This window comes from Tubulanus polymorphus, chromosome 4, assembly GCF_964204645.1.
Source record: "Tubulanus polymorphus chromosome 4, tnTubPoly1.2, whole genome shotgun sequence".
NCBI lineage: Eukaryota > Metazoa > Nemertea > Palaeonemertea > Tubulaniformes > Tubulanidae > Tubulanus > Tubulanus polymorphus.
In genome coordinates this window covers 2,796,682-2,822,374 of record NC_134028.1, presented here as the reverse complement: position 1 = coordinate 2,822,374, position 25,693 = coordinate 2,796,682, and the positions used below count along the sequence as shown (strand labels likewise).

The 25,693-nt window shown below is 35.3% G+C and overlaps 1 protein-coding gene across 5 annotated transcripts; it reads right to left on the bottom strand.

Moving 5' to 3' along the window:
* Positions 1–8,757: 8,757 nt before the first annotated feature.
* On the bottom strand, positions 8,758–25,370 carry LOC141904734 (PDZ and LIM domain protein 7-like). 5 transcript variants are annotated; one of them, XM_074793382.1, is made up of 15 exons: positions 25,145–25,370; positions 23,627–23,778; positions 20,879–20,966; positions 17,146–17,228; positions 16,747–16,787; positions 16,395–16,557; positions 14,706–14,954; positions 14,030–14,049; positions 13,549–13,714; positions 11,497–12,024; positions 10,988–11,257; positions 10,721–10,901; positions 10,515–10,635; positions 10,278–10,393; positions 8,758–10,155 (listed from the first exon to the last, which is right to left on the bottom strand). In XM_074793382.1, exons 1-15 carry the CDS (start codon positions 25,256–25,258, stop codon positions 10,069–10,071), a joined length of 2,379 nt encoding a protein of 792 aa, XP_074649483.1. In that variant the 5' UTR covers positions 25,259–25,370; the 3' UTR covers positions 8,758–10,068. The 5 variants fall into 5 exon arrangements, with proteins under 5 accessions (XP_074649483.1, XP_074649484.1, XP_074649487.1 ...); XM_074793383.1 differs by lacking the exon at positions 16,395–16,557 and adding an exon at positions 15,846–15,876; XM_074793386.1 differs by lacking the exons at positions 11,497–12,024; positions 13,549–13,714 and adding an exon at positions 13,061–13,082.
* Positions 25,371–25,693: the final 323 nt, after the last annotated feature.

The following is a 25,693-nucleotide window of genomic DNA, read 5'->3' as shown; positions in this document are numbered from 1 at the left end:
ATCGTGTATATATTGCCGTTTTGCGCATATGCATCCTCATTGAAGTTTTTTGTCTTTATTCAAGAAATCTCGTCTCGTTGGATATAATAGTGTATAGCTTTATTATGTGAATCTGTATAAATGCGAACTAATAATCTTTTTTGCTGTTTTTAAGGATGTGCTTACTCGCCACCGAGTTTTGGAAAAAAGAATATTTTGCCATTTAAAGACAGTTCGTTCTGTTGAAAGCAAGTTAACTGCCTTCAGTAACATTGCTCTAATTCGATACCAGCTTCCTGAAATATTTACTTTCCTGAAGGAATTATATTCTTGGCAGAATTTTCAGAATTCATCAGATTTAGTGGGTTAGAATTGAATAATAATGACTGTAGGACATGGAAGAATAGATGTCACAGAATCGTTTTGTTAGATTTCTTCTCACTGATTGTTCTTATGACACTGTTTTTATTGATCTTCAAATGATGTAAATACACATAGTAATTATAATATAGAGGAAGCTTGTGTCTGATAAAAAATTGAAAAAAAACAGTAATCCTAGCTTTCAGCGTATACAAGTGTGGCAATTTATTTTTGTAGTAAAGAGTTTGCTCTGTGTTTATCCTGTGTCAGTTTCTGACGTTTTGTATAGTGATCACTGGAGCAATGTTATTGATAATAAATAATGATTAATGTGTGCTTTGAAAGCATATTGTATTTAAAACAATTGTGTCTTAGTTATTTTTGGTTCTATTCCCATGCATCATAGGACAGACAGATAATCATTTCCTCTTCTACGAAGGACAGAAGGATACAAATTTTCAAAAAAAAAAACAAGCAAACGTCACGTTCAAACTGGGTGGCAGCACCATACGGTCCCCTGGCGGGAATTCTGCGAACTAAAGTAATAGCCCTGTAAGAACAAGTTTTGGTCGTTTCTTTTTCATAGTTCACAAAAATCCCAAAAGGTGGAGGTGGTATCAGCAACGCGAATTCTCTGGTTTCATCTAGCTTATCTTCAGGAGTGCAGTGATGAGAATAAAAACAATCCACCATATTTAGTAGCCAATAGTTTATTTTAGAAGCAATTAATTAGGGTATAACGATGTATACAAACGTGTACTATTAGCAGGGATTTCTATTTCTACCTTATAAGTAGAAACAGTTTGTGATAAAATTGGCAAGTGATTTTATCAACTTTTATGAAAATGATTTACTTTGGATGTGATGGATGTGCCTTGCAGGGTACCAATTATACATATAACCACCGAAATATCTGAATGGAATGCTAACTTACATAAATCCATTCAGAAATAACAATCTCAACAGCTTGTTAACAGATATTAGTGACCATTTTATAACAACGAAATGAATTACAATAATTTCAAAGCATTGACAAAACATCTCTGGTAGTCAGCGTATCCAGTATAGAGAATCTTAACATATCAATCATTAATATGTATGGAAGACTTGGTAGAAACTAAGCAGTACACACTTTTAAATCATATCTAATACAAGGGCTCGAGCGCTATATCAACATATTATAATTATAGCTTCTCCTATATTGAATAAGAATACTACTGTTTGTATTTGAAAGATATTCAGTAGTTGTCTTTAATATTATCCATATTGAACGCGTATATATTCTTTATTCTGAAGTATTATTGATTTAAGGTTTCAAGTCCATATGATTTAAGAAAATGGCTTGCAAAGGAAGATTTTGATAATTCAATACTTTTATTGACACTCTATAATTCTGATGCAAGAGTGAAGCTTGTAATTAGATTATTTAACAGTCTTTGGATGTCTAGCTTCATCGTGTATATATTGCCGTTTTGCGCACATGCATCCTCATTGAAGTTTTTTGTCTTTATTCAAGAAATCTCGGCCCGTTGCATATAATAGTGTATAGCTTTATTATGTGAATCTGTATAAATGCGAACTAATAATCTTTTTTGCTGTATTTAAGGATGTGCTTACTCGCCACCGGGTTTTGGAAAAAAAGAATATTTTGCCATTTAAAGACAGTTCGTTCTGTTGAAAGCAAGTTAACTGCCTTCAGTAACATTGCTCTAATTCGATACCAGCTTCCTGAAATATTTACTTTCCTGAAGGAATTACATTCTTGGCAGAAACGTCAGAATTCATCAGATTTAGTGGGTTAGAATTGAATAATTATGGCTGTAGGACATGGAAGAATAGATCTTTCCAGTCACAGAATCGTTTTGTTAGATTTCTGTCACTGATTGTTCTTATGACACTGTTTTCTTTGATCTTCAAATGATGTAAATACACATAGTAATTATAATATAGAGGAAGCTTGTGTCTGATAAAAAATTGGAAAAAAAACAGTAATCCTAGCTTTCAGCGTATACAAGTGTGGCAATTTATTTTTGTAGTAAAGAGTTTGCTCTGTGTTTATCCTGTGTCAGTCTCTGACGTTTTGTATAGTGATCACTGGAGCAATGTTATTGATAATAAATAATGATTAATGTGTGCTTTGAAAGCATATTGTATTTAAAACAATTGTGTCTTAGTTATTTTTGGTTCTATTCCCATGCATCATAGGACATACAGATAATCAGTTCCCTTCTACGAAGGACAGATGGATACAAATTTTCCAAAAAACAAGCAAACGTCACGTTTAAACTGGGTGGCAGCACCATACGGTCACCTGGCGGGAATTCTGCGAACTAAAGTAATAGCTCTGTAAGAACAAGTTTCGGTCGTTTCTTTTTCATAGTTCACAAAAATCCCGAAAGGTGGAGGTGGTGTCAGCAACGCGAATTCTCTGGTTTCATCTAGCTTATCTTCAGGAGTGCAGTGATGAGAATAAAAACAATCCACCATATTTAGTAGCCAATAGTTTATTTTAGAAGCAATTGATTAGGTAAAACGATGTATACAAACGTTTACTATTAGCAGGGATTTGTATTTCTACCTAATAAGTAGAAACAGTTTGTGATAAAATTGGCAAGTGATTTTATCAACTTTTATGAAAATGATTTACTTTGGATGTGATGGATGTGCCTTGCAGGGTACCAATTATACATATAACCACCGAAATATCTGAATGGAATGCTAACTTACATAAATCCATTCAGAAATAACAATCTCAACAGCTTGTTAACAGATATTAGTGACCATTTTATAACAACGAAATGAATTACAATAATTTCAAAGCATTGACAAAACATCTCAGTGTAGTCAGTGTATCCAGTATAGAGAATCTTAACATATCAATCATTGATATGTGTGGAAGACTTGGTAGAAACTAAGCAGTACACACTTTTAAATCATATCTAATACAAGGGCTCGAGCGCTATATCAACATATTATAATTATAGCTTCTCCTATATTGAATAAGAATACTACTGTTTGTATTTGAAAGATATTCAGTAGTTGTCTTTGATATTATCCATATTGAACGCGTATATATTCTTTATTCTGAAGTATTATTGATTTAAGGTTTCAAGTCCATATGATTTAAGAAAATGGCTTGCAAAGGAAGATTTTGATAATTCAATACTTTTATTGACACTCTATAATTCTGATGCATGAGTGAAGCTTGTAATCAAATTATTTAACAGTCTTTGGATGTCTAGCTTCATCGTGTATATATTGCCGTTTTGCGCACATGCATCCTCATTGAAGTTTTTTGTCTTTATTCAAGAAATCTCGGCCCGTTGCATATAATAGTGTATAGCTTTATTATGTGAATCTGTATAAATGCGAACTAATAATCTTTTTTGCTGTATTTAAGGATGTGCTTACTCGCCACCGGGTTTTGGAAAAAAAGAATATTTTGCCATTTAAAGACAGTTCGTTCTGTTGAAAGCAAGTTAACTGCCTTCAGTAACATTGCTCTAATTCGATACCAGCTTCCTGAAATATTTACTTTCCTGAAGGAATTATATTCTTGGCAGAATTTTCAGAATTCATCAGATTTAGTGGGTTAGAATTGAATAATTATGGCTGTAGGACATGGAAGAATAGATCTTTCCAGTCACAGAATAGTTTTGTTAGATTTCTTCTCACTGATTGTTCTTATGACACTGTTTTTATTGATCTTCAAATGATGTAAATACACATAGTAATTATAATATAGAGGAAGCTTGTGTCTGATACAAAATTGAAAAAAAAAACAGTAATCCTAGCTTTCAGCGTATACAAGTGTGGCAATTTATTTTTGTAGTAAAGAGTTTGCTCTGTGTTTATCCTGTGTCAGTCTCTGACGTTTTGTATAGTGACCACTGGAGCAATGTTATCGATAATAAATAATGTGTGCTTTGAAAGCATATTGTATTTAAAACAATTGTCTTAGTTATTTTTGGTTCTATTCCCATGCATCATAGGACATACAGATAATCAGTTCCCTTCTACGAAGGACAGATGGATACAAATTTTCAAAAAAACAAGCAAACGTCACGTTTAAACTGGGTGGCAGCACCATACGGTCCCCTGGCGGGAATTCTGCGAACTAAAGTAATAGCCCTGTAAGAACAAGTTTCGGTCGTTTCTTTTTCATAGTTCACAAAAATCCCAAAAGGTGGAGGTGGTGTCAGCAACGCGAATTCTCTGGTTTCATCTAGCTTATCTTTAGGAGTGCAGTGATGAGAATAAAAACAATCCACCATATTTAGTAGCCAACAGTTTATTTTAGAAGCAATATTGATTAGGGTAAAACGACGTATACAAACGTTTACTATTATCAGGGATTTCTATTTCTACCTTATAAGTAGAAACAGTTTGTGATAAAATTGGCAAGTGATTTTATCAACTTTTATGAAAATGATTTACTTTGGATGTGATGGATGTGCCTTGCAGGGTACCAATTATACATATAACCATCGAAATATCTGAATGGAATGCTAACTTCAATAAATCCATTCAAAAATAACAATCTCAACAGCTTGTTAACAGATATTAGTGACCATTTTATAACAACGAAATGAATTACAATAATTTCAGTGCATTGACTCATACATCCTCATTGAAGTTTTTTGTCTTTATGCAAGAAACCTCGGTCCGCTGTATATAATAGTGTATAGCTTTATTATGTGAATATGTATAAATGCGAACCAATAAACTTTTTTGCTGTTTTTATTTTCATCACTGCACTCCTGAAGATAAGCTAGATGAAACCAGAGAATTCGCGTTGGTGACACCACCTCCATCTTTTGGAATTTTTGTGAACTATGAAAAAGAAACGACCGAAACGTGTTCTTACGGGACACCGTCCATTCATTATTACTTTAGTTCGCAGAATTGCCGCTAGGGGACCGTATGGTGCTGCCACCCAGTTTGAACGTGACATTTGCTTGTTTTTTGAAAATTTGTATCCATCTGTTCTTGGTAGAAGGGGAACTGATTAATCGTCTGTCTCATGATGAATGGGAATAGAACCAAAAATAACTAAGACAATTGTTTTAAATACAAAATACTTTCAAAGCACACATTAATCATTATTTATTATCAATAACATTGCTCCAGTGGTCACTATACAAAACGTCAGAAACTGACACAGGATAAACACAGAGCAAACTCTTTACTACAAAAATAAATTGCCACACTTGTATACGCTGAAAGCTGATATATATCTGTATTTAAAAATGTGTTTACTCGACACCAAATTTTTGTTAAAAAGGATTTTTTGCCATTCTGTGGAAAGCAAGTTAACTGCCTTCAGTAACATTGCTCTAATTCGATACCAGCTTCCTGAAATATTTACTTTCATGAAGGAATTACATTCTTGGCAGAAACGTCAGAATTCATCAGATTTAGTGGGTTAGAATTGAATAATTATTGCTGTAGGACATGGAAGAATAGATCTTTCCAGTCACAGAATCGTTTTGTTAGATTTCTCTCACTGATTGTTCTTATGACACTGTTTTCTTTGATCTTCAAATGATGTAAATACACATAGTAATTATAATATAGAGGAAGCTTGTGTCTGATAAAAAATTGGAAAAAAAACAGTAATCCTAGCTTTCAGCGTATACAAGTGTGGCAATTTATTTTTGTAGTAAAGAGTTTGCTCTGTGTTTATCCTGTGTCAGTCTCTGACGTTTTGTATAGTGACCACTGGAGCAATGTTATTGATAATAAATAATGATTAATGTGTGCTTTGAAAGCATATTGTATTTAAAACAATTGTCTTAGTTGTTTTTGGTTCTTTTCCCATTCATCATAGGACAGACGGATAATCAGTTCCCCTTCTACGAAGAACAGATGGATACAAATCTTAAAAGAAAAACAAGCAAATGTCACTTTCGAAATTGGTGGCAGCACCATACGGTCCCCTAGCGGGAATTCTGCGAACTAGAGTAATAATGCATGGACGGTGCCCTGTAAGAACAAGTTTCCAAAAATTTCAAAAGGTGGAGACGGTGTCAGCAACGCTAATCTTCAACTGCTAGATACGAAATACAGCTATGTATACAAATTATAAGAAAAACAAGCAAATGTCACGTTCAAACTTGGTGGCAGCACCATACGGTCCCCTAGCGGGAATTCTTCGAACTAAAGTAATAATGCATGGACGTGCCATGTAAGAAAAAGTTTCGGTCGTTTCTTTTTCATAGTTCACAAAATTTCCAAAAGGTGGAGGTGGAGGTCGTGTCAGCAACGCGAATTCTCTGCTTATCTTCAGGAGTGCAGTGATGAGAATAAAAACAATCCACCATATTTAGTAGCCAATAGTTTATTTTAGAAGCAATATTGATTAGGGTAAAACGACGTATACAAACGTTTACTATTATCAGGGATTTCTATTTCTACCTTATAAGTAGAAACAGTTTGTGATAAAATTGGCAAGTGATTTTATCAACTTTTATGAAAATGATTTACTTTGGATGTGATGGATGTGCCTTGCAGGGTACCAATTATACATATAACCATCGAAATATCTGAATGGAATGCTAACTTCAATAAATCCATTCAAAAATAACAATCTCAACAGCTTGTTAACAGATATTAGTGACCATTTTATAACAACGAAATGAATTACAATAATTTCAGTGCATTGACTCATACATCCTCATTGAAGTTTTTTGTCTTTATGCAAGAAACCTCGGTCCGCTGTATATAATAGTGTATAGCTTTATTATGTGAATATGTATAAATGCGAACCAATAAACTTTTTTGCTGTTTTTATTTTCATCACTGCACTCCTGAAGATAAGCTAGATGAAACCAGAGAATTCGCGTTGGTGACACCACCTCCATCTTTTGGAATTTTTGTGAACTATGAAAAAGAAACGACCGAAACGTGTTCTTACGGGACACCGTCCATTCATTATTACTTTAGTTCGCAGAATTGCCGCTAGGGGACCGTATGGTGCTGCCACCCAGTTTGAACGTGACATTTGCTTGTTTTTTGAAAATTTGTATCCATCTGTTCTTGGTAGAAGGGGAACTGATTAATCGTCTGTCTCATGATGAATGGGAATAGAACCAAAAATAACTAAGACAATTGTTTTAAATACAAAATACTTTCAAAGCACACATTAATCATTATTTATTATCAATAACATTGCTCCAGTGGTCACTATACAAAACGTCAGAAACTGACACAGGATAAACACAGAGCAAACTCTTTACTACAAAAATAAATTGCCACACTTGTATACGCTGAAAGCTGATATATATCTGTATTTAAAAATGTGTTTACTCGACACCAAATTTTTGTTAAAAAGGATTTTTTGCCATTCTGTGGAAAGCAAGTTAACTGCCTTCAGTAACATTGCTCTAATTCGATACCAGCTTCCTGAAATATTTACTTTCATGAAGGAATTACATTCTTGGCAGAAACGTCAGAATTCATCAGATTTAGTGGGTTAGAATTGAATAATTATTGCTGTAGGACATGGAAGAATAGATCTTTCCAGTCACAGAATCGTTTTGTTAGATTTCTCTCACTGATTGTTCTTATGACACTGTTTTCTTTGATCTTCAAATGATGTAAATACACATAGTAATTATAATATAGAGGAAGCTTGTGTCTGATAAAAAATTGGAAAAAAAACAGTAATCCTAGCTTTCAGCGTATACAAGTGTGGCAATTTATTTTTGTAGTAAAGAGTTTGCTCTGTGTTTATCCTGTGTCAGTCACTGGCGTTTTTATAGTGATCACTGGAGCAATGTTATCGATAATAATTAATGTGTGCTTTGAAAGCATATTGTATTTAAAACAATTGTGGTTTAGTTATTATTTGGTTCTATTCCCATACATCAGGACAGACGGATAATCAGTTCCCCTTCTACGACGGACAGATGGATACAAATTGAAAGAAAAAACATGTAAATGTCATGTTCAAACTTGGTGGCAGCACCAAACGGCCCCTAGCGGGAATTCTGCGAATTCAAGTAATAATGCATGGACGGTGTCCGTAAGAACAAGTTTCGGTCGCTTTTTTCATAGTTCACAAAAATTCCATAAGGTGGAGGTGGTGTCATTAACGCCCATCTTCAACTGCGAGATACGAAATACAGCTATGGATACAAATTAGGAAAAAAAAGCAAATGTTGCGTGGATACAATTTAGAAAAAAACAAGCAAATGTCGCGTACAAACTGGTGGCAGCACCATACGGTCCCCTAGCGGAAATCCTGCGAACTAAAGTAATTATGCATGAACGGGTCCTGTAAAATTTCGGTCGTTTCTTTTTCATAGTTCACAAAAATTCCAAAAGGTGGCGGTGGTATCAGCAACGCGAATTCTCTAGCTTATCTTCGGGAGTGCAGCGATGAGAATAAAAAACAATCCACCATATTTAGTAGCCAATAGTTTATTTTAGAAGCAATATTTATTAGGGTATAACGATGTATTCAAACATACTATTATCAGCAGGGATTTCTATTTCCACCTAATAAGTAAAAACAGTTTGTGATACAATTGGCAAGTGATTTTATCAATCGCACATCATACAAAATACTTGTGTAACAACTGTAATAATCAAAACTTTTATGAAAATGATTTACTTTGGATGTGATGGACGTGCATAACAGCGTACCAATTATACATATAACCATTGAAATATCTGAATGGAATTCTAACTTACATAAATCCATTCAGAAATAACATTCTCAACAGCTTGTTAACAGATATTAGTGACCATTTTATAACAACGAAATGAATTACAATAATTTCAATGCATTGACAAAACATCTCAGTGTAGTCAGTGTATCCAGTGTAGAGAATCTTAACGTATCAATCATTAATATGTATGGAAGACTTGGTAGAAACTAAGCAGTACACACTTTTAAATCATATCTAATACAAGGGCTCGAGCGCTATATCAACATATTATAATTATAGCTTCTCCTATATTGAATAAGAATACTACTGTTTGTATTTGAAAGATATTCAGTAATTGTCTTTAATATTATCCATATTGAAAGCGTATATATTCTTTAATCTGAAGTATTATACAAGCATATTCAGCACGACGCAGATTAAACCAACAATATCATCATCTTAGCAAAGAAGCTGAAAGTCTATGTACAAATAACTATCTTTATAGGTAATTATATTTACTTTTGGCAATGACAAAGCATTTCTATAGACACATTTTTTTAAGACTTTTTATAATATCAGCGTAAATTATAGCACTCATACCATAAGAATAATCAACCCAAATAGCGCTATATAAGACAGATGTGAAAAGATTTAAAAAATTCACAGTTCAATAAACCCAGATCTGAACAATAAAAATTAGACATGCATCGTAAACTTTATATATATGTATATATATATTCATCAGATATAATATTATTCATCACACAAATGGATTTAAACAAATCAGTGAATAAAAATAATAATACAGCTATAAAGTTAATTCTCTTTTATGTATAACTCACTACAATAAATTAACAGCGCAAAAGGCACCAATATCTCTCTTAAAAAAATTGTCTTCCCTGTTGTCTAAGTTTCATCACACACAATGTGGCTACAATCAACACAATCCCTTTTTGACTTAGGCGAAATCCGCCTTTTGCTCATACATTAGCTTTGTATTCGCATTCGGCGCAACCACTCCACGCAAAGTTTTTAAGAACAACGCACAATTTAATCTGTAGTGGGTTGACAAGGTTTAGAAGCGCCCAGAGGCGTGTTTCTTGCAGTAAGGTTTGCCATTCTTAGCACAGAATGCTGATCCTTCCAAGTTCACCTGACAAGCCTACAGAAAAAGATATTAAAAGTTATACCAGTGAAGCTCAAATCAAGGGGTATATGTCAAAGTGATATGCCTATGAGGTTTTTTGGAATGAAAAGTTTGAAAGTTACTTAGACCGAACTTACCGAACAATTGAAACATTCTGAATGGAAATTCTGGCCAATGGCTTCAACCCATCTGTCACCGGGTTCGATGGGGAACTGACAACCATTGCATTTCATCTGGAACATCTCAGCCCAATCTGAAAACGCAATACATGTACCACTAGATCAATCTTAAAAGAGTTTTGCATGGATTAAAGGCGCAAAAAGTATCTTTGGACGATCTTCTATCCATAAATAATGAGTTCTCCGAGTTCTCACCTTTCTCACAGTAAGGCAGACCTTCCTCCATGTGGAAGCCTCCGCTTCCAATTGGCTGACGACAATGAGTGCAAAGGAAACAGTGAGGATGCCATGTTTGACTTAAAGCATTCACACAATCCTTAAATAAATATCGTTTAACATTCATTAACGAGGGACAACATTTTCAAAATCGAAATCATTCTGACATTTCAAGTAATACGTACTCCGACGATGGTTTGTTTACATTTTGTGCAGTGAGGGGCAAAATATTGTTCATAATCGCGTTCACAGTACAGACGGCCATCAATCTCAATAAATCCAATATCAATCAGTTTCACATTACAGTTAGCACACGTGAAATGATCCGGACACCAACTCTGACCCAAGGCCAAGACAAAAGGCCCCCTAAAAACATAAACAAAATGAAAAATTCAACAATTTTTTTTGGATTTTCTGTGACATATTGATAATTTGGTTGAACTTCGATTTACCTGATAGGAGCGCTGCATCCATGACAAACCGGGATTCTAGTAGCAGAATCAGTTCTCAGTGCAGCATCGCCTTTCTTACCAAACCTAGGGTTTCCTCTAGTGCCTCCGGGTGCAGCAGGGCCTCTCGCCGGAGGAGCACTGCTAGCCGGACTCCATTTTGGAGCAGGTGCCTGGGGTAATGGTGGAGGAGCGTGGGTAGGAGCTCCGTGATATCCACCTCCTCCTGGACCGACGTGCATTTGATTGTAGTCTCGACCAGGTTCATTCAGGCTACAAAAAATACACAAGGATTCTGTTCAAATTCATTGTATCGCATTGTATCAATATTTCATTAAGTCTTATCATTTTTTCAAAATCTCAAATAATACTGGTTTTATTACCAGTAGGCACTTATATTATTAAGAGATAAACATTAAGAAATCAATGAGAAAAAGTTAATTTGGATAGAGAGTAACAGTGAATGAGAAATAGTGAATGTCGTTGAAGTAATTTTCATACAATCATCCTACCCAAACTCTGAGGCACTTTGATCTAAAGGCGGTGCCAAGGGCTCCATTTTGAGGGGGTCACTCGTAAAACTAGTATTTGGATTGAAACTCGAGTAAGATTTCTGTTGTAATGGTGCGGCCACCGGTTCAAATTTAACCGGCCCACTCGCGAACGCAGGTTTAGGCGCACTGTATGGTTTAGCGGTTGAGAACTGCGGTAGTGGGGGTCGAACTGGTTCACTCGTAAATGTAGTTTGTGTAATCGTCTGCGGTGCATTGTTATTTGTTTCCTCATCTTTCTGTCTGTATACATTTTTCTGAACGGTAACTGGCTGAAATTCTTGCGCGTCAAGCTGTATTTGTAGGTGGCGCATCGTACGTCCCATTTTTGGTGACGAAGCCGGTGGCGAATCGCCTTTCGCATTGACTGGTGATTTCCGAGGTGATTTCACCGATTCTTGCTCCTTAACGAGTTTGTAGGTTTCCGATGGCCGATAGATTTTCGTACCATCCGGTTTTGTGTCACTAGGTGTTTCAGAGTTAGTAGATCTAAAGACAACAAACATGCAAAAATAATGCGGTTAATTAGGTGGCTAATAAAGAAACAGGTAATCAAATCATTAAATTACAATCAAATTCTCATGCAAGTTCTGAGTTAATTACTGAGAAACGATAAATCACATGTCAGGACAATGAATATTGTTCAAAATCATGCATTTTAGACATTAATACAAAAAACATCAATGCATCACATAAATTAAGAAAAATCCCACTAATGAAGTTGAAACATTGTAGTCTCAGCACATTTACGAAATTTGAACTATTAGACATCAATTGTGGGATTTCTCTTAATCATAATTCTTATGGATAAGTGTTTCAATAACTATATAGATCATTGAATCAGTATATAATCTATTGTGTTCACTCGGGTTAAAGTCTGAATGATTTCTAGATATTGTCAGCAACCTATAATTTAGCTGCATATCATCATCACTTGACCCAGACTAACAACCGAGGCGCTGGCCCCAGAATATCAAAGGATATTTCTTAGTGAAACTTTGACCTCTACACTGCTAGAAAAGTGAAGATGACTGCAATATATTCACAGCCAAGACACACCATAAACAGCTACGGACTACAACCTCTATACACCGTCCGTACTTACTAAGCCCATTCATCTTTTGAGCCGTATTTCGTGGCTTTATTACTGACTGGGGGTATTTTATTCCTGAAATTATTTTGGCCATTCATCTTTTTAGAAAAACTTCACGAATGAATATAGCATTTATCTTATCATGCTTTCTTTGTATCCATTTTTGGAAAAATGCATGCAAATAATATGGCATGACAACATTTCACAAAATTTATCACCCTTCAATGGAGAAAATTGCGATATTGATAATTTAGATTCATGATATCGTTGCATGTCAACGCTGTGATAAATAACATAGGAGGTAAAATATTCCAAATAATGCAAATCTTGAGTATGCATCAAATACAGAACGTGGGGAGTTGAAAATATCCGGGTGAGACAATAAAAACAGAAAAGCTTCAACTACGAATATCTAGTGCTATTTTACAATACCTCTTATGCCAAGGTGGGTTTCCTGAAATGTTAGGGATAGCTTAAATTTACAAGTGCTGATAGATTATAATATACATATGTAATTAGAGCCCACTCCACACAGTTTCTCAAACCGGTAGTTATCAGTTACATTAACGAGTCAATTATATGCTTTTGAAATAACCAATAACTATCGGAAATTACTAGAAACTGAGTGATCTAAGCAGGGGCGGATCCAGGATTTTGAATGAGAAGGGGGTGTGCTCCTAGCACCCTGGTAGATCCACGCCTGCCAAGAGGTTATAGGAGAGATAGAATGTGATAAGCTGGTAAACCATGGGCAGCAGGAATTTGAAGTTGAAAACTGCAAAACGTTGAGATGAATTGAATTCGTCCACAAATGAACTCAGTATTGCAGTTATCAATCCAAAAATAAGAGAAGAGTAGTTGGTTGATATATATATATATATATATATTTGAGTTCCACCACCAGCTGAGTTTATTCTTACGGGTTGATAGATTTCCATTGCTGCACGCTATCTGAAGCGGCGTTTTCAGCCGAGTAAAGCCCGATAGGTGAATTGTATTGTTTAGGAACAAATTTAGACTGTGATTTGGGAGATTCGCTGCGTTCTTTCGTAAGAATCGGTGACATTCGTTTTCCACCGGGATGTTCTGTAAGATACCACACCATGTTCATAACATATCAAATGTCAACAGCTTAAACAAGGCACCCAGTAATGCGAGAACTAGGTTCCCAGACCCGACTACCGCTGCGTCTCACATAGTAGTAGTTTTGACCACAATTTCAGATCGAAAATAGTAATTTAATTGGAAATGAACTAGAAATTATTCTGATTTTTAGAGGATTTAGATAATTTTGGCAGTAATTGAGCTCTTAAAATAGTAGTTTCTACTCTCAAATAGTATTGGTAGTCAGGTCTGGGTTCCTATTCTGTAAACGCAGTCAAATTCAAGTTTAACACTCACCTTGAGGGTTGTAAGTTCCACTGAAAATGAAATTCAAAAAGAGATATTAGTGCCAAACAATTTATTTAAGTAGGTTTCTAGAATAAGATGCGAATGAATATTTTTTTCCAGTAATTCATAGCATTTCTGGGTCATGGCGCCATACCAGTTCAATAAGATGCGTCAAAACAGATCATATAATAATATAATAATAGTGTGATTAAAGAATTTTCCGATATTGCCTACATTGATAGAAGATTATTCAATTGATTCAGATAAAAAGATTTAATATTTAGCAACAAGAAGAAATTTTTAGTCGAGACAATAGTTTATCAAATCTACTTTAGGCTAAAAGAAATGAAAGTTCATTCAACATCCAACATGCAGACAGAATAATAATATACGGGTACGTATGTTACAGACGGCGAGCATATTTTCAATTCATTTTTAACAATCCGTTAAAAATCGAACATTTGAAATCTAGTTTAAATCTGGCAGCCAGCATGCAAAACATTTGGAGCAATAAACTCTAACTCTGCATTCTATCAGGCAAAACAGCATCTAAAATGCTTTCATAGATGGTATCTGATGGCGCCAGAAAAGTAAGGATAATGCAAAAGTTCCCATTTGCCATTGAAGTGATTTTTAACAGCTAAGGCAGGCATTTTGCCCGAATGAATCCAAGTGTGTTTAATACCTGTCTAATTGTTGTTGTAATAAACGGAATGTACGTGAATGTGTTGTAACATCCTGTTTATCATCCACACCTTCATCTTCTTGTTTAATCAGTTTCAACGTCTCTGAACTAACCACAACCCCCGGCTTACCGTTGGTCATGTTGCTAGGCGGTGGCGGTACCGGAGGGGGAATCTCTGGTACAGGTGGGGGCGCTTCGGTCGGCGGCGATTTCTTCTTAATGGAATTTTGCTCAAATGTTGGACTTTTCCTATGGTTTATATAAAATAAGCAATGCCATGCAAATCAATCCGTTTAGTAATAAAAACTAGATATCGAAATTCAGTTCTAAATGACTTTCACCAATAAATAATCGAAAGAATTAATTATGATGAAGATATTTATGGTATTGATGATTTTTTCACAATTGGTGAAGTTCATTGTAAAGGTTTATCATGAACAAACGTGCATTAAATTGAATATCATTTTCAAAGACAAAATTAAAATGTGTAAATATCTATAGGCCCTGTAATATACATTGTATGGGGATTTCATTGATATCTATGGACAAAATAACATTTACTCATGAATTGTGAAAAGAGTGAAAAAGCAAGACATTTTTACTAAATCTAAAAGCAAACTAAGAGATATGTTGTATACAGAAAATAGTTGATTAAGGTAAAGGATAAGAAGAGATAAGTATTGAAAATAATATTCAATCAGAACGAAAATAAACATAGAAAACCCAGTATAAGTATAACCATTAGACTCAGCCCAAGTCGGATCCGTTCAACTCGGATGTTTTTTCAAATATCTTTTGTGACACTATATATGAAATACATAATATTCAACTCAGATATCACTTAAGTCGGACACATTTTTACGACCCCAAAAGATCCAACTTGAGCAGAGTTTACTGTATATTCAAAATGTATGCAAAAACTTCTCAAATATGAAAACTTAAGAATTTGATGAAATTAAACATCGATTTTCACAGCATTAATTCCAATCAGATTTTCGTCAAATCCACAAGTTCCAAGCCATGATGATATATAGAAATTTCTCTCGATTAAAAATGCCAAAGGCACAAAAAATAAGCGACGAAATCTTGAAAAAGGGGGAAAAAATAACAACACTTTTTCGCACAACAAGTTTTTGCTACCTTGGATGATATGGCGCACCACCTCCATAACCTAAATAATCAAATATAGATATATAATGATATACATAGACTCCATGCCTTCCTCTGAGTGACCATTTATACCAATAACAAGGTCCGTTATTTTCACTTATGCTTATCTGAATATTTGGATTATTTAACAACTAAATATTTCGAGTCAAAAATCGAAAATAATGAAAAGTACACCGAGAAAGATGCTATAAAAATTATTTTTATGAAATTTGCTGAATTTTCAATAAAAGACGCAAGCGAAAGAACAGACCGAACCATTGATACCACATTCCCTGAAATAATGGATGATTATGAAGCATATAGGCATTAAGCATGATTACAAAAGATGTAAGAATTTCGCATGAAAACCCAAAAGAACCCAGTAACAGAATATTCCTGAATAACCTAGATTTTCAAGGTAGGTTCAGGTGTCTATTCGGTCAGCTATTCGAGAACTGGGAATATAAGGATCCCATGCACGTAATTCTTACATACTAGTAAGTACAGAAGATTCCCGATGAGGTTTCATTCATTCATTACCGATTATCGATTTTGCTCTTTTCGAGGCTCTGCGTCGTATTGTCAGCCGAATAAAGTCCGATCGGTGAATTGTATTGCGATGTTTGCACGACGACGGGAACAGTGGCGCCCTCGTCAGACGAGGGTGCCACAACTTCTACATTAACGTTCACTTTTATGGGTTCTGAAACATTTACATTCATCACAATTTTTCCTCGAGATTTTGATGGAAAACTTCCCCGCCCCACGGGTCCCCTTTCATTATGTTCACTTATTATTCATAATTGGAAATTGGCTTCAATATTTTTTTCGTCTATTTCAAACATTTTCAAATTATATTTAGTAAGTACAATAATCATTTTTTGATGCAGACCTGGAGAAGTGTCTTCATAAGATCTGAATGGCTGCGGAGATCTGAAACATAAACAAAATGAAATCCATGAATGATATATATTCTAACTTAACTAAAGGTTATCACTTCCTTATCCACTGGTCAGCACGAAATTGAAAATAATACAAATGAAAATATTGGAAAATAACTTAAAGAGATCTTTATGCAACTGAATGAAAATTTATCATGCTTCTTGAGCTGGCAATTATCTACTATCACATGCAATCATTTGCATGACAAACTACTGCGAGTTAATTTCCTAAAAGTCTAATATTTCTACGCTTTTTCGCTATATACATACCCGGCACTAACCACGGGGCGATATAAACAAAATTATTGTCTATATAGTGCTGCCATCTCGTTTTTGATATTGAAACTAACCTGTTTAATGAAAGATTTGACATTTGACTACCGATTCCTGAGGCTGGTGAAGAGGAATAATTTGAAGCGGGATTATTATATGCCTGAAACGATAAAAATGTGGAGAAAAAAACATGAAAATCAACGAATGATTCAAATTGCGATGATGCAGGAATTTTCTTTCTTCGATCTATGAAAATGATTAGCAGTCTTGCTAACAACTTCGTTCATTTCTACAAATATTGAAGATAAATAACGACTTAATCCGAACAAAAATTAACATTTTTTCAATAAAACAAATATGTGGGTTCCAGTACACGTATAATATGTTCTATGTTACTACACGATGATAGGATTTCCTGATGTAAAAACATCATCGAGAAATGTTGAAACGAAGAAGCCTAGTTGGGTTGTATCTGAACGGTTGCGTATATAACTAAATCTGGGAGGTGAGGATAATAACCTTGAATGAGAAGGTTATATAAGTTGTAAGGAGGTTGGTGGTATACCGTGGTATATGGTGGTATATGGTACGCGTATACCGTGGTATATACGCCATACGTCGGTATATATCAGTTTAAATCTATAACAGTCTACGCGGCATGATGTAAAAATTTCCCTCTCTCAGAAATGAATAACAAGAACAGACAACGTTTAGATATATATGAAATCGACTAGCTTAGACAGTTTGCCGAACCATTATCCCATAGATCTAAGTACTGTAGACTTATTGTATACTGGGATCAGAGGTAAAATTTTGAAAAATTCGAAGCATTCATCTAAGGCATTGTAAATATTGAATTTCGGAGACTGAATGTGTGACTCTTCCTGGGTTAGTCCACTAGAAGCCCTGAATAGGCAGTCTTAAGTTACGAGCAGTCATCTCATGCTCATAGCTCTAAGTAACGTATAACGTATGAACATTTCTAATAGCATGTCGAGGAGGCAGGTATATAGGTAAAACTGTAAAGGTCATCTGAACCCGAGTTTGAGGTAAGGGAATGAATGAACAGCTGGGAAGAATAATAGACTCAGGCTCCATGGAAGAATCCAACATCAAATGGATTCAAACTCTAACTAATCATGCATCCTCGCTTCTTCATGAATCCAGCAGAAGGGCTTAAACGTGTAGGTGAAGCTATGTAAAAATGAAGTACAGCCTTCAGCATACAATTTCTATTCATCTTTAAAAAAAACCATTGACTATAAATTTATCACGCGCTATGACTGCAAGGAATCTCGTCTCCATAACAAAATACATTAACATCTCAAATATTCAAGCAATGCAAGATTGTTTTATTTCGTTTATTTTGGGCATTGATAAATTGATAAAGTAGTCCATACAGGGCGATACTAGAAAGCGCATAATTCATTTCATTAGAAAAACCGGTGGCATTAGTAATGCATGCTCGGCTTTTCACTGCATTCTTGTCAATAAGCCATTTCCCATTTAATACAACGCGTACATACAACGACACACATAATGTTATCAAAACGAAATTAAAAAATGAGACAAAACATTGCATTTATACGCAGAAAAATACCGTAGATAGGCAACATATTTCATAGCTATTCACACGAATATAAATAGGTATATATACGTCCCATTTCATGGCGGTTACCAAGAAAATGTCTCGAGCAAAAATGTATGTTTGGAGACAGAAATTCCTCGGACTGAATGACTAAACATAGGAGAATGCATTTACCGGAATACCGACCGACCGAGAGAGATCCGGTGCCATATGATATCATAGAAGGCTTTGTTCTAGGAACAATGAATAACTTAATATATTTTTCGAATGCGTAATTATAATTGGCCAATAAAAGGGATAACAGGGAAATTATCACAGTCATTCAGATTACTAATGCCTGTATGATAAAGGAAATGAAATTACCCTATATCATTATCACATTCATTTTTCAGTCTCATTACTACTATGTGGGGCGTTCCATGTTTGGTTTCCCCCAAAATGATGTAGGGACCACACATATCCTCAACACTCGTGCAAAATTACATTCATTTTTGCTGTAAACTGTAGAATTCGACATATTTTAGAAAACAGAATTGAACACGACTAAAAGATGTTCTCACAGATATCCAGTCAGATAAAGATTCTGTATTGATGAAGTGGAAATTTCAAGTAAGAAAGACATGTTTACAGAATGTGGTCATCATTTTTCGAGAGAACGAAGTACCTCTCGAAATAAGCGAGATACGCAATCAGATTTAAAACAATTCTAAACTTTACGAACTCTGATGAATTTTTTTTTAACTACATTCATTTTTTCCATAATGATTTTTAAGATATGTTTATATATAAGTAATAATATTCACTGCCAAGCCAGTTTGTCCGAGGTAACAATGTGCCAAATCTTCTCCTAAATTTTCTTACAAAGAATATGACGAAATAGCATATAATCTATTGCGATAAATTCAGCATTTATGTATAAGATCTTCTTATTTCTCTCAGGTTCGTACTACTCGTTCCAGGGGCCATCTATATACAGTTCAGTGATATATGATATGTACACTACAGCCGCTGTATGAAGAAAACGCAAATACAAGAACAGCAGAAACCTAGCAAACTCACCTGCCATTGCTTGTTCTATAGGCTAGATTTTACAGGCTTTCGAAATCATAACTGAAAATTGTGGACTTCCTTGTGTTTTGGCGATCTTTACTATCAATCTTATTAGGATGGATTGCAGTAATTTCCTTTTGGTGTTTAGACATACTAAGATTAAACGTTACTCTCAAAGACAGCGTCGATTGATACTTCAATAGTATCTTATATATTGCATTTCAAGATTAAGCAATGTTAGAAATTTTGCTCGATATTCTTCATATTTCAAACAAAGCTTCTTAATCTAGGCTGGAATGAGAAAGCTCGCAATGATTCACGTCCGATCGCCGGTAAGATTCAGTTTACAGAAATTTGAAAATAAAGTCTAATATTTCATATGTAGGGTAGTATTTAGTCAGTTTTCTAGGAAAAGTGTACAATTTTTTCTCAGTCTACAACCACTTCAGCTGCTACGAATTACATTTTACATGAAATTTGCTACAACGAAACCATACACCAGTTTTACACAGATAGCAGTTGAGGATAAACCTGGAATTTCTGTATATCCGAGCACACAGAGGCCTGTACGGGAGAGAGGGGGAGAGAGAGAGGGAGGGAGAGAGAGAGAGAGGGAGAGAGAGAGGGAGAGGGAGAGGGAGAGGGAGAGGGAGAGGGAGAGAGAGGGAGAGAGAGAGAGAGAGAGGGAGGTGGAGAGGAGGTATCATCAGTGTTACAACTCACTAAACAGAGGGTATAGAGATGACTGGTTATCAATCATTTTGAAAACAGACTGCAGTCTTAGGCAAAATCGAAGAATTCATTTCAAAGACAAAAACTTCTGACATTTTAAATCTAATCATAGATTCAATGTACTATTATTTCTCGATTCATCTTGCTAGGTAATTGAAAAGGTCAGACGACAGTTGTTGAAAGCAAATTAAAATTGTTACTTAAAAAAAAACAAAATTTATCTCCACGTACACAAGATAATAACCACCGGAATATAGGCCTACTAACATAATCACCCGGAGATCCATTTTATCGTTAGACCTTATCGCTCTAGAATAAACTGTGGTATATACATGAACGGTACCCATTAACCGGAAATAAGCATTGTTAAGTACCTTAGCGGGCAATGCTAGGTCGAATTCGCCCAGAATGCCAGGTATCTATGACCACGGAGGACTTACTTGTGAACTATATGGACTTGGCTGAGCTGCCTCTGAGAATGTTGGATAGCTGTATGAATCAGGAGCATAATAGGACGAAGCACCTCCCCTGAAATATAAACAAAAAAATACATATGCTTCATTTGAATCAAACCACAAAATTGTCTTTGTATTTTAATTTTACATTTTTCAAGAAAATAAAAAATGATAACTTCAACTCGATTTTGCCGTGGATTTCTCTAAACAACAATTTGAAATGATTTTCAAAGCAGAATATTCTATCAATTAATTTATCATGAACATACAAATTCCTCGAACATTTCAATACAAAATCAATTTTAAAAGGCTACTCAAGCTACTTAAAAATGTTACGTTATCACACTTACCGACGAAAAGGATACATCTTAAAATTAATATATATCTAAAAACCCGAAAAAATAATAGATCCCGAATTCGAACTGATATTTCCGAAACTGATACGAATTCTTCGCTCTTCGTTCGGATTGCCCTTCAGTCAGTCTATCTATGATACATCGGTTTCTTTCATATCACATCTCACTGAGTAACAAACAAACCACTGATTGTGTATCAGACTGCCAGTGAGAGAGAGGGAGAGAGAGAGAGAGGGGGCTCAACTACTGAGGGAGGGTTAATTACTGAAAACTGTATATAATATCTATATATAATCCACCTGTTTGTTTGTGATATATTAGTGTATATGAATTGCATAAATGTACAGTTATACCTATAGGCCAACTTAATCACGAAATTTTTTCAAGAAACTGCACTTTTCAGGGATAGCTATGGTAACATTTTAGCATCGCTCGAGTCTCTCCATGATTGGTTTGAAGCTGTATTGGTAATCTGATCATTACTAGTCAGGGGGGTTTCCCAGCTTTATAGCGAGGCAATATTTCTATCCTTTGCGGGGAAGATATCGACCTTTATGAACACAAAAAACTAATATAGAGGTAAATGTTGCGATCGGATGTTTTCTGTATATCGGAGAGTTGTTGGCTTTGACTGACATTGACTGCATCAGTCAAGCGCTAGATACAACCGAGCAAAGTGCCTACATCAATGGGTGGTGAATGGAAAAACTTTCGCCAACATTTAATGTTTCACCACACCGTGGTGGCACGTTATAGCTATATGTATTATAGGGCCTGGAAGGTTAATACAACCCTGCGGCTTCCAGTCAGTCAGTTCTCAATAACGCAACGACGGATCTTTTATACGCACAATAGCGTAGATAAAAGCGGGCATAATACGCCGAGTCGGGAGCGCTGAAATCAACGATCAGAACTCCATTCATTCGGTATCTCTTTCTTATCAGCGACATAAAAAAAACCACGAATCTATTTCTCGGGAGAAACTTATCTAACTATTTGCGATGAAATTTTATCTGAATTTTAGCCACCGCTGAAGAAGACGCGAAGTCATCGAGTTCATATCGCAATGAGCAATGATAGGCTTTCGTACAGGTCTCAATACACACCCTATACTACTCATCTTTTATGTGAAGTAGATTCACAGACATTATTTCACTGTCAACTCTTCTGACTATAAAGATGACATACGTCAAACCAAATCTTATCAATCCCATTTTCTTTTTTATTGTAAACTGCAGGATAATTTAAGAACTAAATATGATATTGTAAATCTAAACCTAGACACTTTTCTTTCGGCCTTTACTAATCCCAATAAACCAATCTTCTTAAATATTGCGAAATTCATATATCATGGGCTTGTAAATATCACTTAAATAATATTGTATATATATATATGTTAGACATTGTATTAGTTCTCTCTCCTTTTATTATTTTTCTGTTAGTGCACATCTTTGTGTCACACATTTTTGTTTTTTGTCTGTTTGTTGTTATCGTTGTTTTCTTCATTCACAATCTTATACTTTGGATTTATGATGAATAAATTGAAATTGAAATTATCAATCGGTATTCCTCAGGGTGAAAGCTTTTTTAGTAGCCTAATAAATAACGTTAGAAGAAAATGCCAAAGTTCATATTACAAATTTTAGGAATAGAGGCATTACATACTAGACATATAACCAGTTATATTCTGACATCGATCAGACAATTTCGGTATAACCAAATGTTTGAATACTTGATATACAGTACAAATGTGCTTTTAAATGCGCTGGGACGAGCACAAATAAACGAGTAATAGGTTGTCTATACTGTGTATTAAAGAACAGGTAACTATGTGTAGGCTTTATAGAGCTTTATTCAGGTTAATATCACAAATTTCCCATCAATAGTCCGTTTGTAGTACGAGTTACAAAACCTAGATCGAATAGAACGTACTTTTTTCTAACCTCTGTCACGGTACATTGTGTGATAGAAGAACAGTCACGATACAGGCCTTATATTATATTGCGTGATCATTCAATGATCAGCTTGAGAAATATTTGAACAGTTCTATTAACTATCAAAACTATTGAGGATACTTCCGCTTATGATAAGCAATTTCCTTCTATCTGTATTTAATGGGGAAATGCTTTAAAAAAAGGGGGGAAGATTGTGACTGAAATATATTTCTAATAGCTGTTTCCTTCTTTCAGTTTACAGCCATTTAGGACCAGCCATTTCCCCCAGGTGCGTTGGGAACTCCTGGACAGCCTAGATTTGAAGCCACTGACCGGATGGACAAGTTGGGAGTTCTGTTTAGCTTAACTCCTTTTAAAGCAGGAGACTGAATGTTAACCCAAACTTAATATAAATCATTTAGTCAAAGATTTTAAACCCGTACCTCTGCAAGACGAGTTCTAGATAATTTCCACTATTAATCACAGCTTGTTGAGCCTCTTTATGAAACACACTCGTCGTGTCGACACCAGATATCTTAGCGACCACATCTCCAGCCTTTAATCCACATTTATCCGCTAAACTACCCGGTGTTACCTGGAATAAAAAAACCCCATAAAATACTCATTCACTCAAACTTTTCTTCTCAGCGGTTTTGTGGCATATTCCTAATGTAGGTTAACTTTGTCTGGAATCCATATTTGGTCCAAAGTACTTATTTGAAATTTGATTCAGAAAACAACTCATTCCTAGTAGGCTAGAGCTGAGTCCCAGAATCAAGAGGAAAATCGAAACCTTAATAGAAATGTGAAGGGTGACTGATAGAAATGACTGAAGTACATGTAGCCTAACAATGACTGATAGTGAAAAAAAATATTTTCAATAACTATCTAAAGACGCATTCCATGCATACAATAGGATCTTATGTAAGTGAAGTATCACCACTTAAAACGGTAAAGGCCTGAACCCGGAGGCCAGGCTGACAGTTCATGAGTCAAAAGCAATGTTCAGCATACATAATTACATAATGTATGTATAGGCCTAGGTTCTGGGAGGAGATATATGCGGGGCTTGAATCATTAATTTGTTTCACATCTGTTGACGAGAGGTTAAAACAGTCCGTCTGTTAGACAGACGAAAAATTAATAATTCTATCAATAATGCTGTTAACAAAATACTGTAGATCAGATTTCATAAAGGCCTATTTAACATTAAATCGTTTTATACCAATAAATTCAGCGCCAGATCCCTGGGTATTTGACAGCTGGATTTTGCGCATATTGTTAACGTTTAATTTATGGCAGTTAGGACTAATGCATGATTTTATATACCGGTAGGCATGGAGAGGTATCTGATTAATTCTTTTAACAGAAAAATCTGTCAGGCACTCTAACAGTTTTGGGAACATGTCATGAGTCGTTCTTTCTCCTGTGGGATCTAGTCTCTGTGCCTCCCTGCCAGGAGTTGAAATGGCACTTTCAGAGAAGTGTCCCATTCAGGCTCTGAACAGTAGCCATACCGGGGTATGTAACATAATTGCACAAATAAGGACACCAATAATGTCAAATAACTTTGTCCTAGAATAATATATACTTAGGTCAAACTAACAATGTTTGTGAAGTCCGGTACTTGAGATTGGATATCAGCTATCTATTTATATGAGTTTTATGAGTCACACAAAATCAGAACAGGTTATTGGCAGTTTTAGCTCTTCAGTAGTCTTAACCCTCTCCTTGTCGCCCGTCCTTTAAGTTTAGTTTGAACTCAGAATCATTAGTAAGAATCTTCTAACTCAAATTTTCGTTCCAGGCATCATATGATTTTCCAAAAAGATGCGAAGGCCACTGGAGCCTACAGTTCAAGTATTGAGGCATCACACACATCAAGCGAGTGATTGAGTATATGATTGCCGTTTCATCAATAAATTCAAATTTAAATTGATATAGACTAGAGAATAACGTACCCGTTGTATAGTTAATGGTCTACTGAAATCCTTTCCGCCTTGTAATCGAAATCCCCACGGTGTGCTCGAATCCGTACGGTCTAACTTAGCACTTATCTGCATTCCGGCCGACATGTCGACGCGTTTGAAAAACCGAATAAATGAAAAGTTATCGAAAGTTAACGAAGTTTATACACGACGATACGATGCGGAACAGCCCAACCCCAGCTGATTCATTCATTCATTACAATCACTACTCCTACGCCATCTGGTGGAAATTCCTCAACTCGCGTAATGACGTCATCCATACTTCCATATTTGGAGGTACTACACGCTACGCTCGCGGCATGAATGGGACAATTTTATGAATGGCTGATGACGTCATTTACTACGACTTCAGATATTTGACAATCACTCACAATAAATCGCGTGTTATCATAGTAAAGAAAACTGTCCCGGGAGTGACGTTCAAAGGAAATGAAACTTCCAAATTTATCACTAACTTTCCAACAAAAGAAAAGGAAGGGAATTAAAAAATAAATACTCAAGATTGAATTTTTACTATCAATA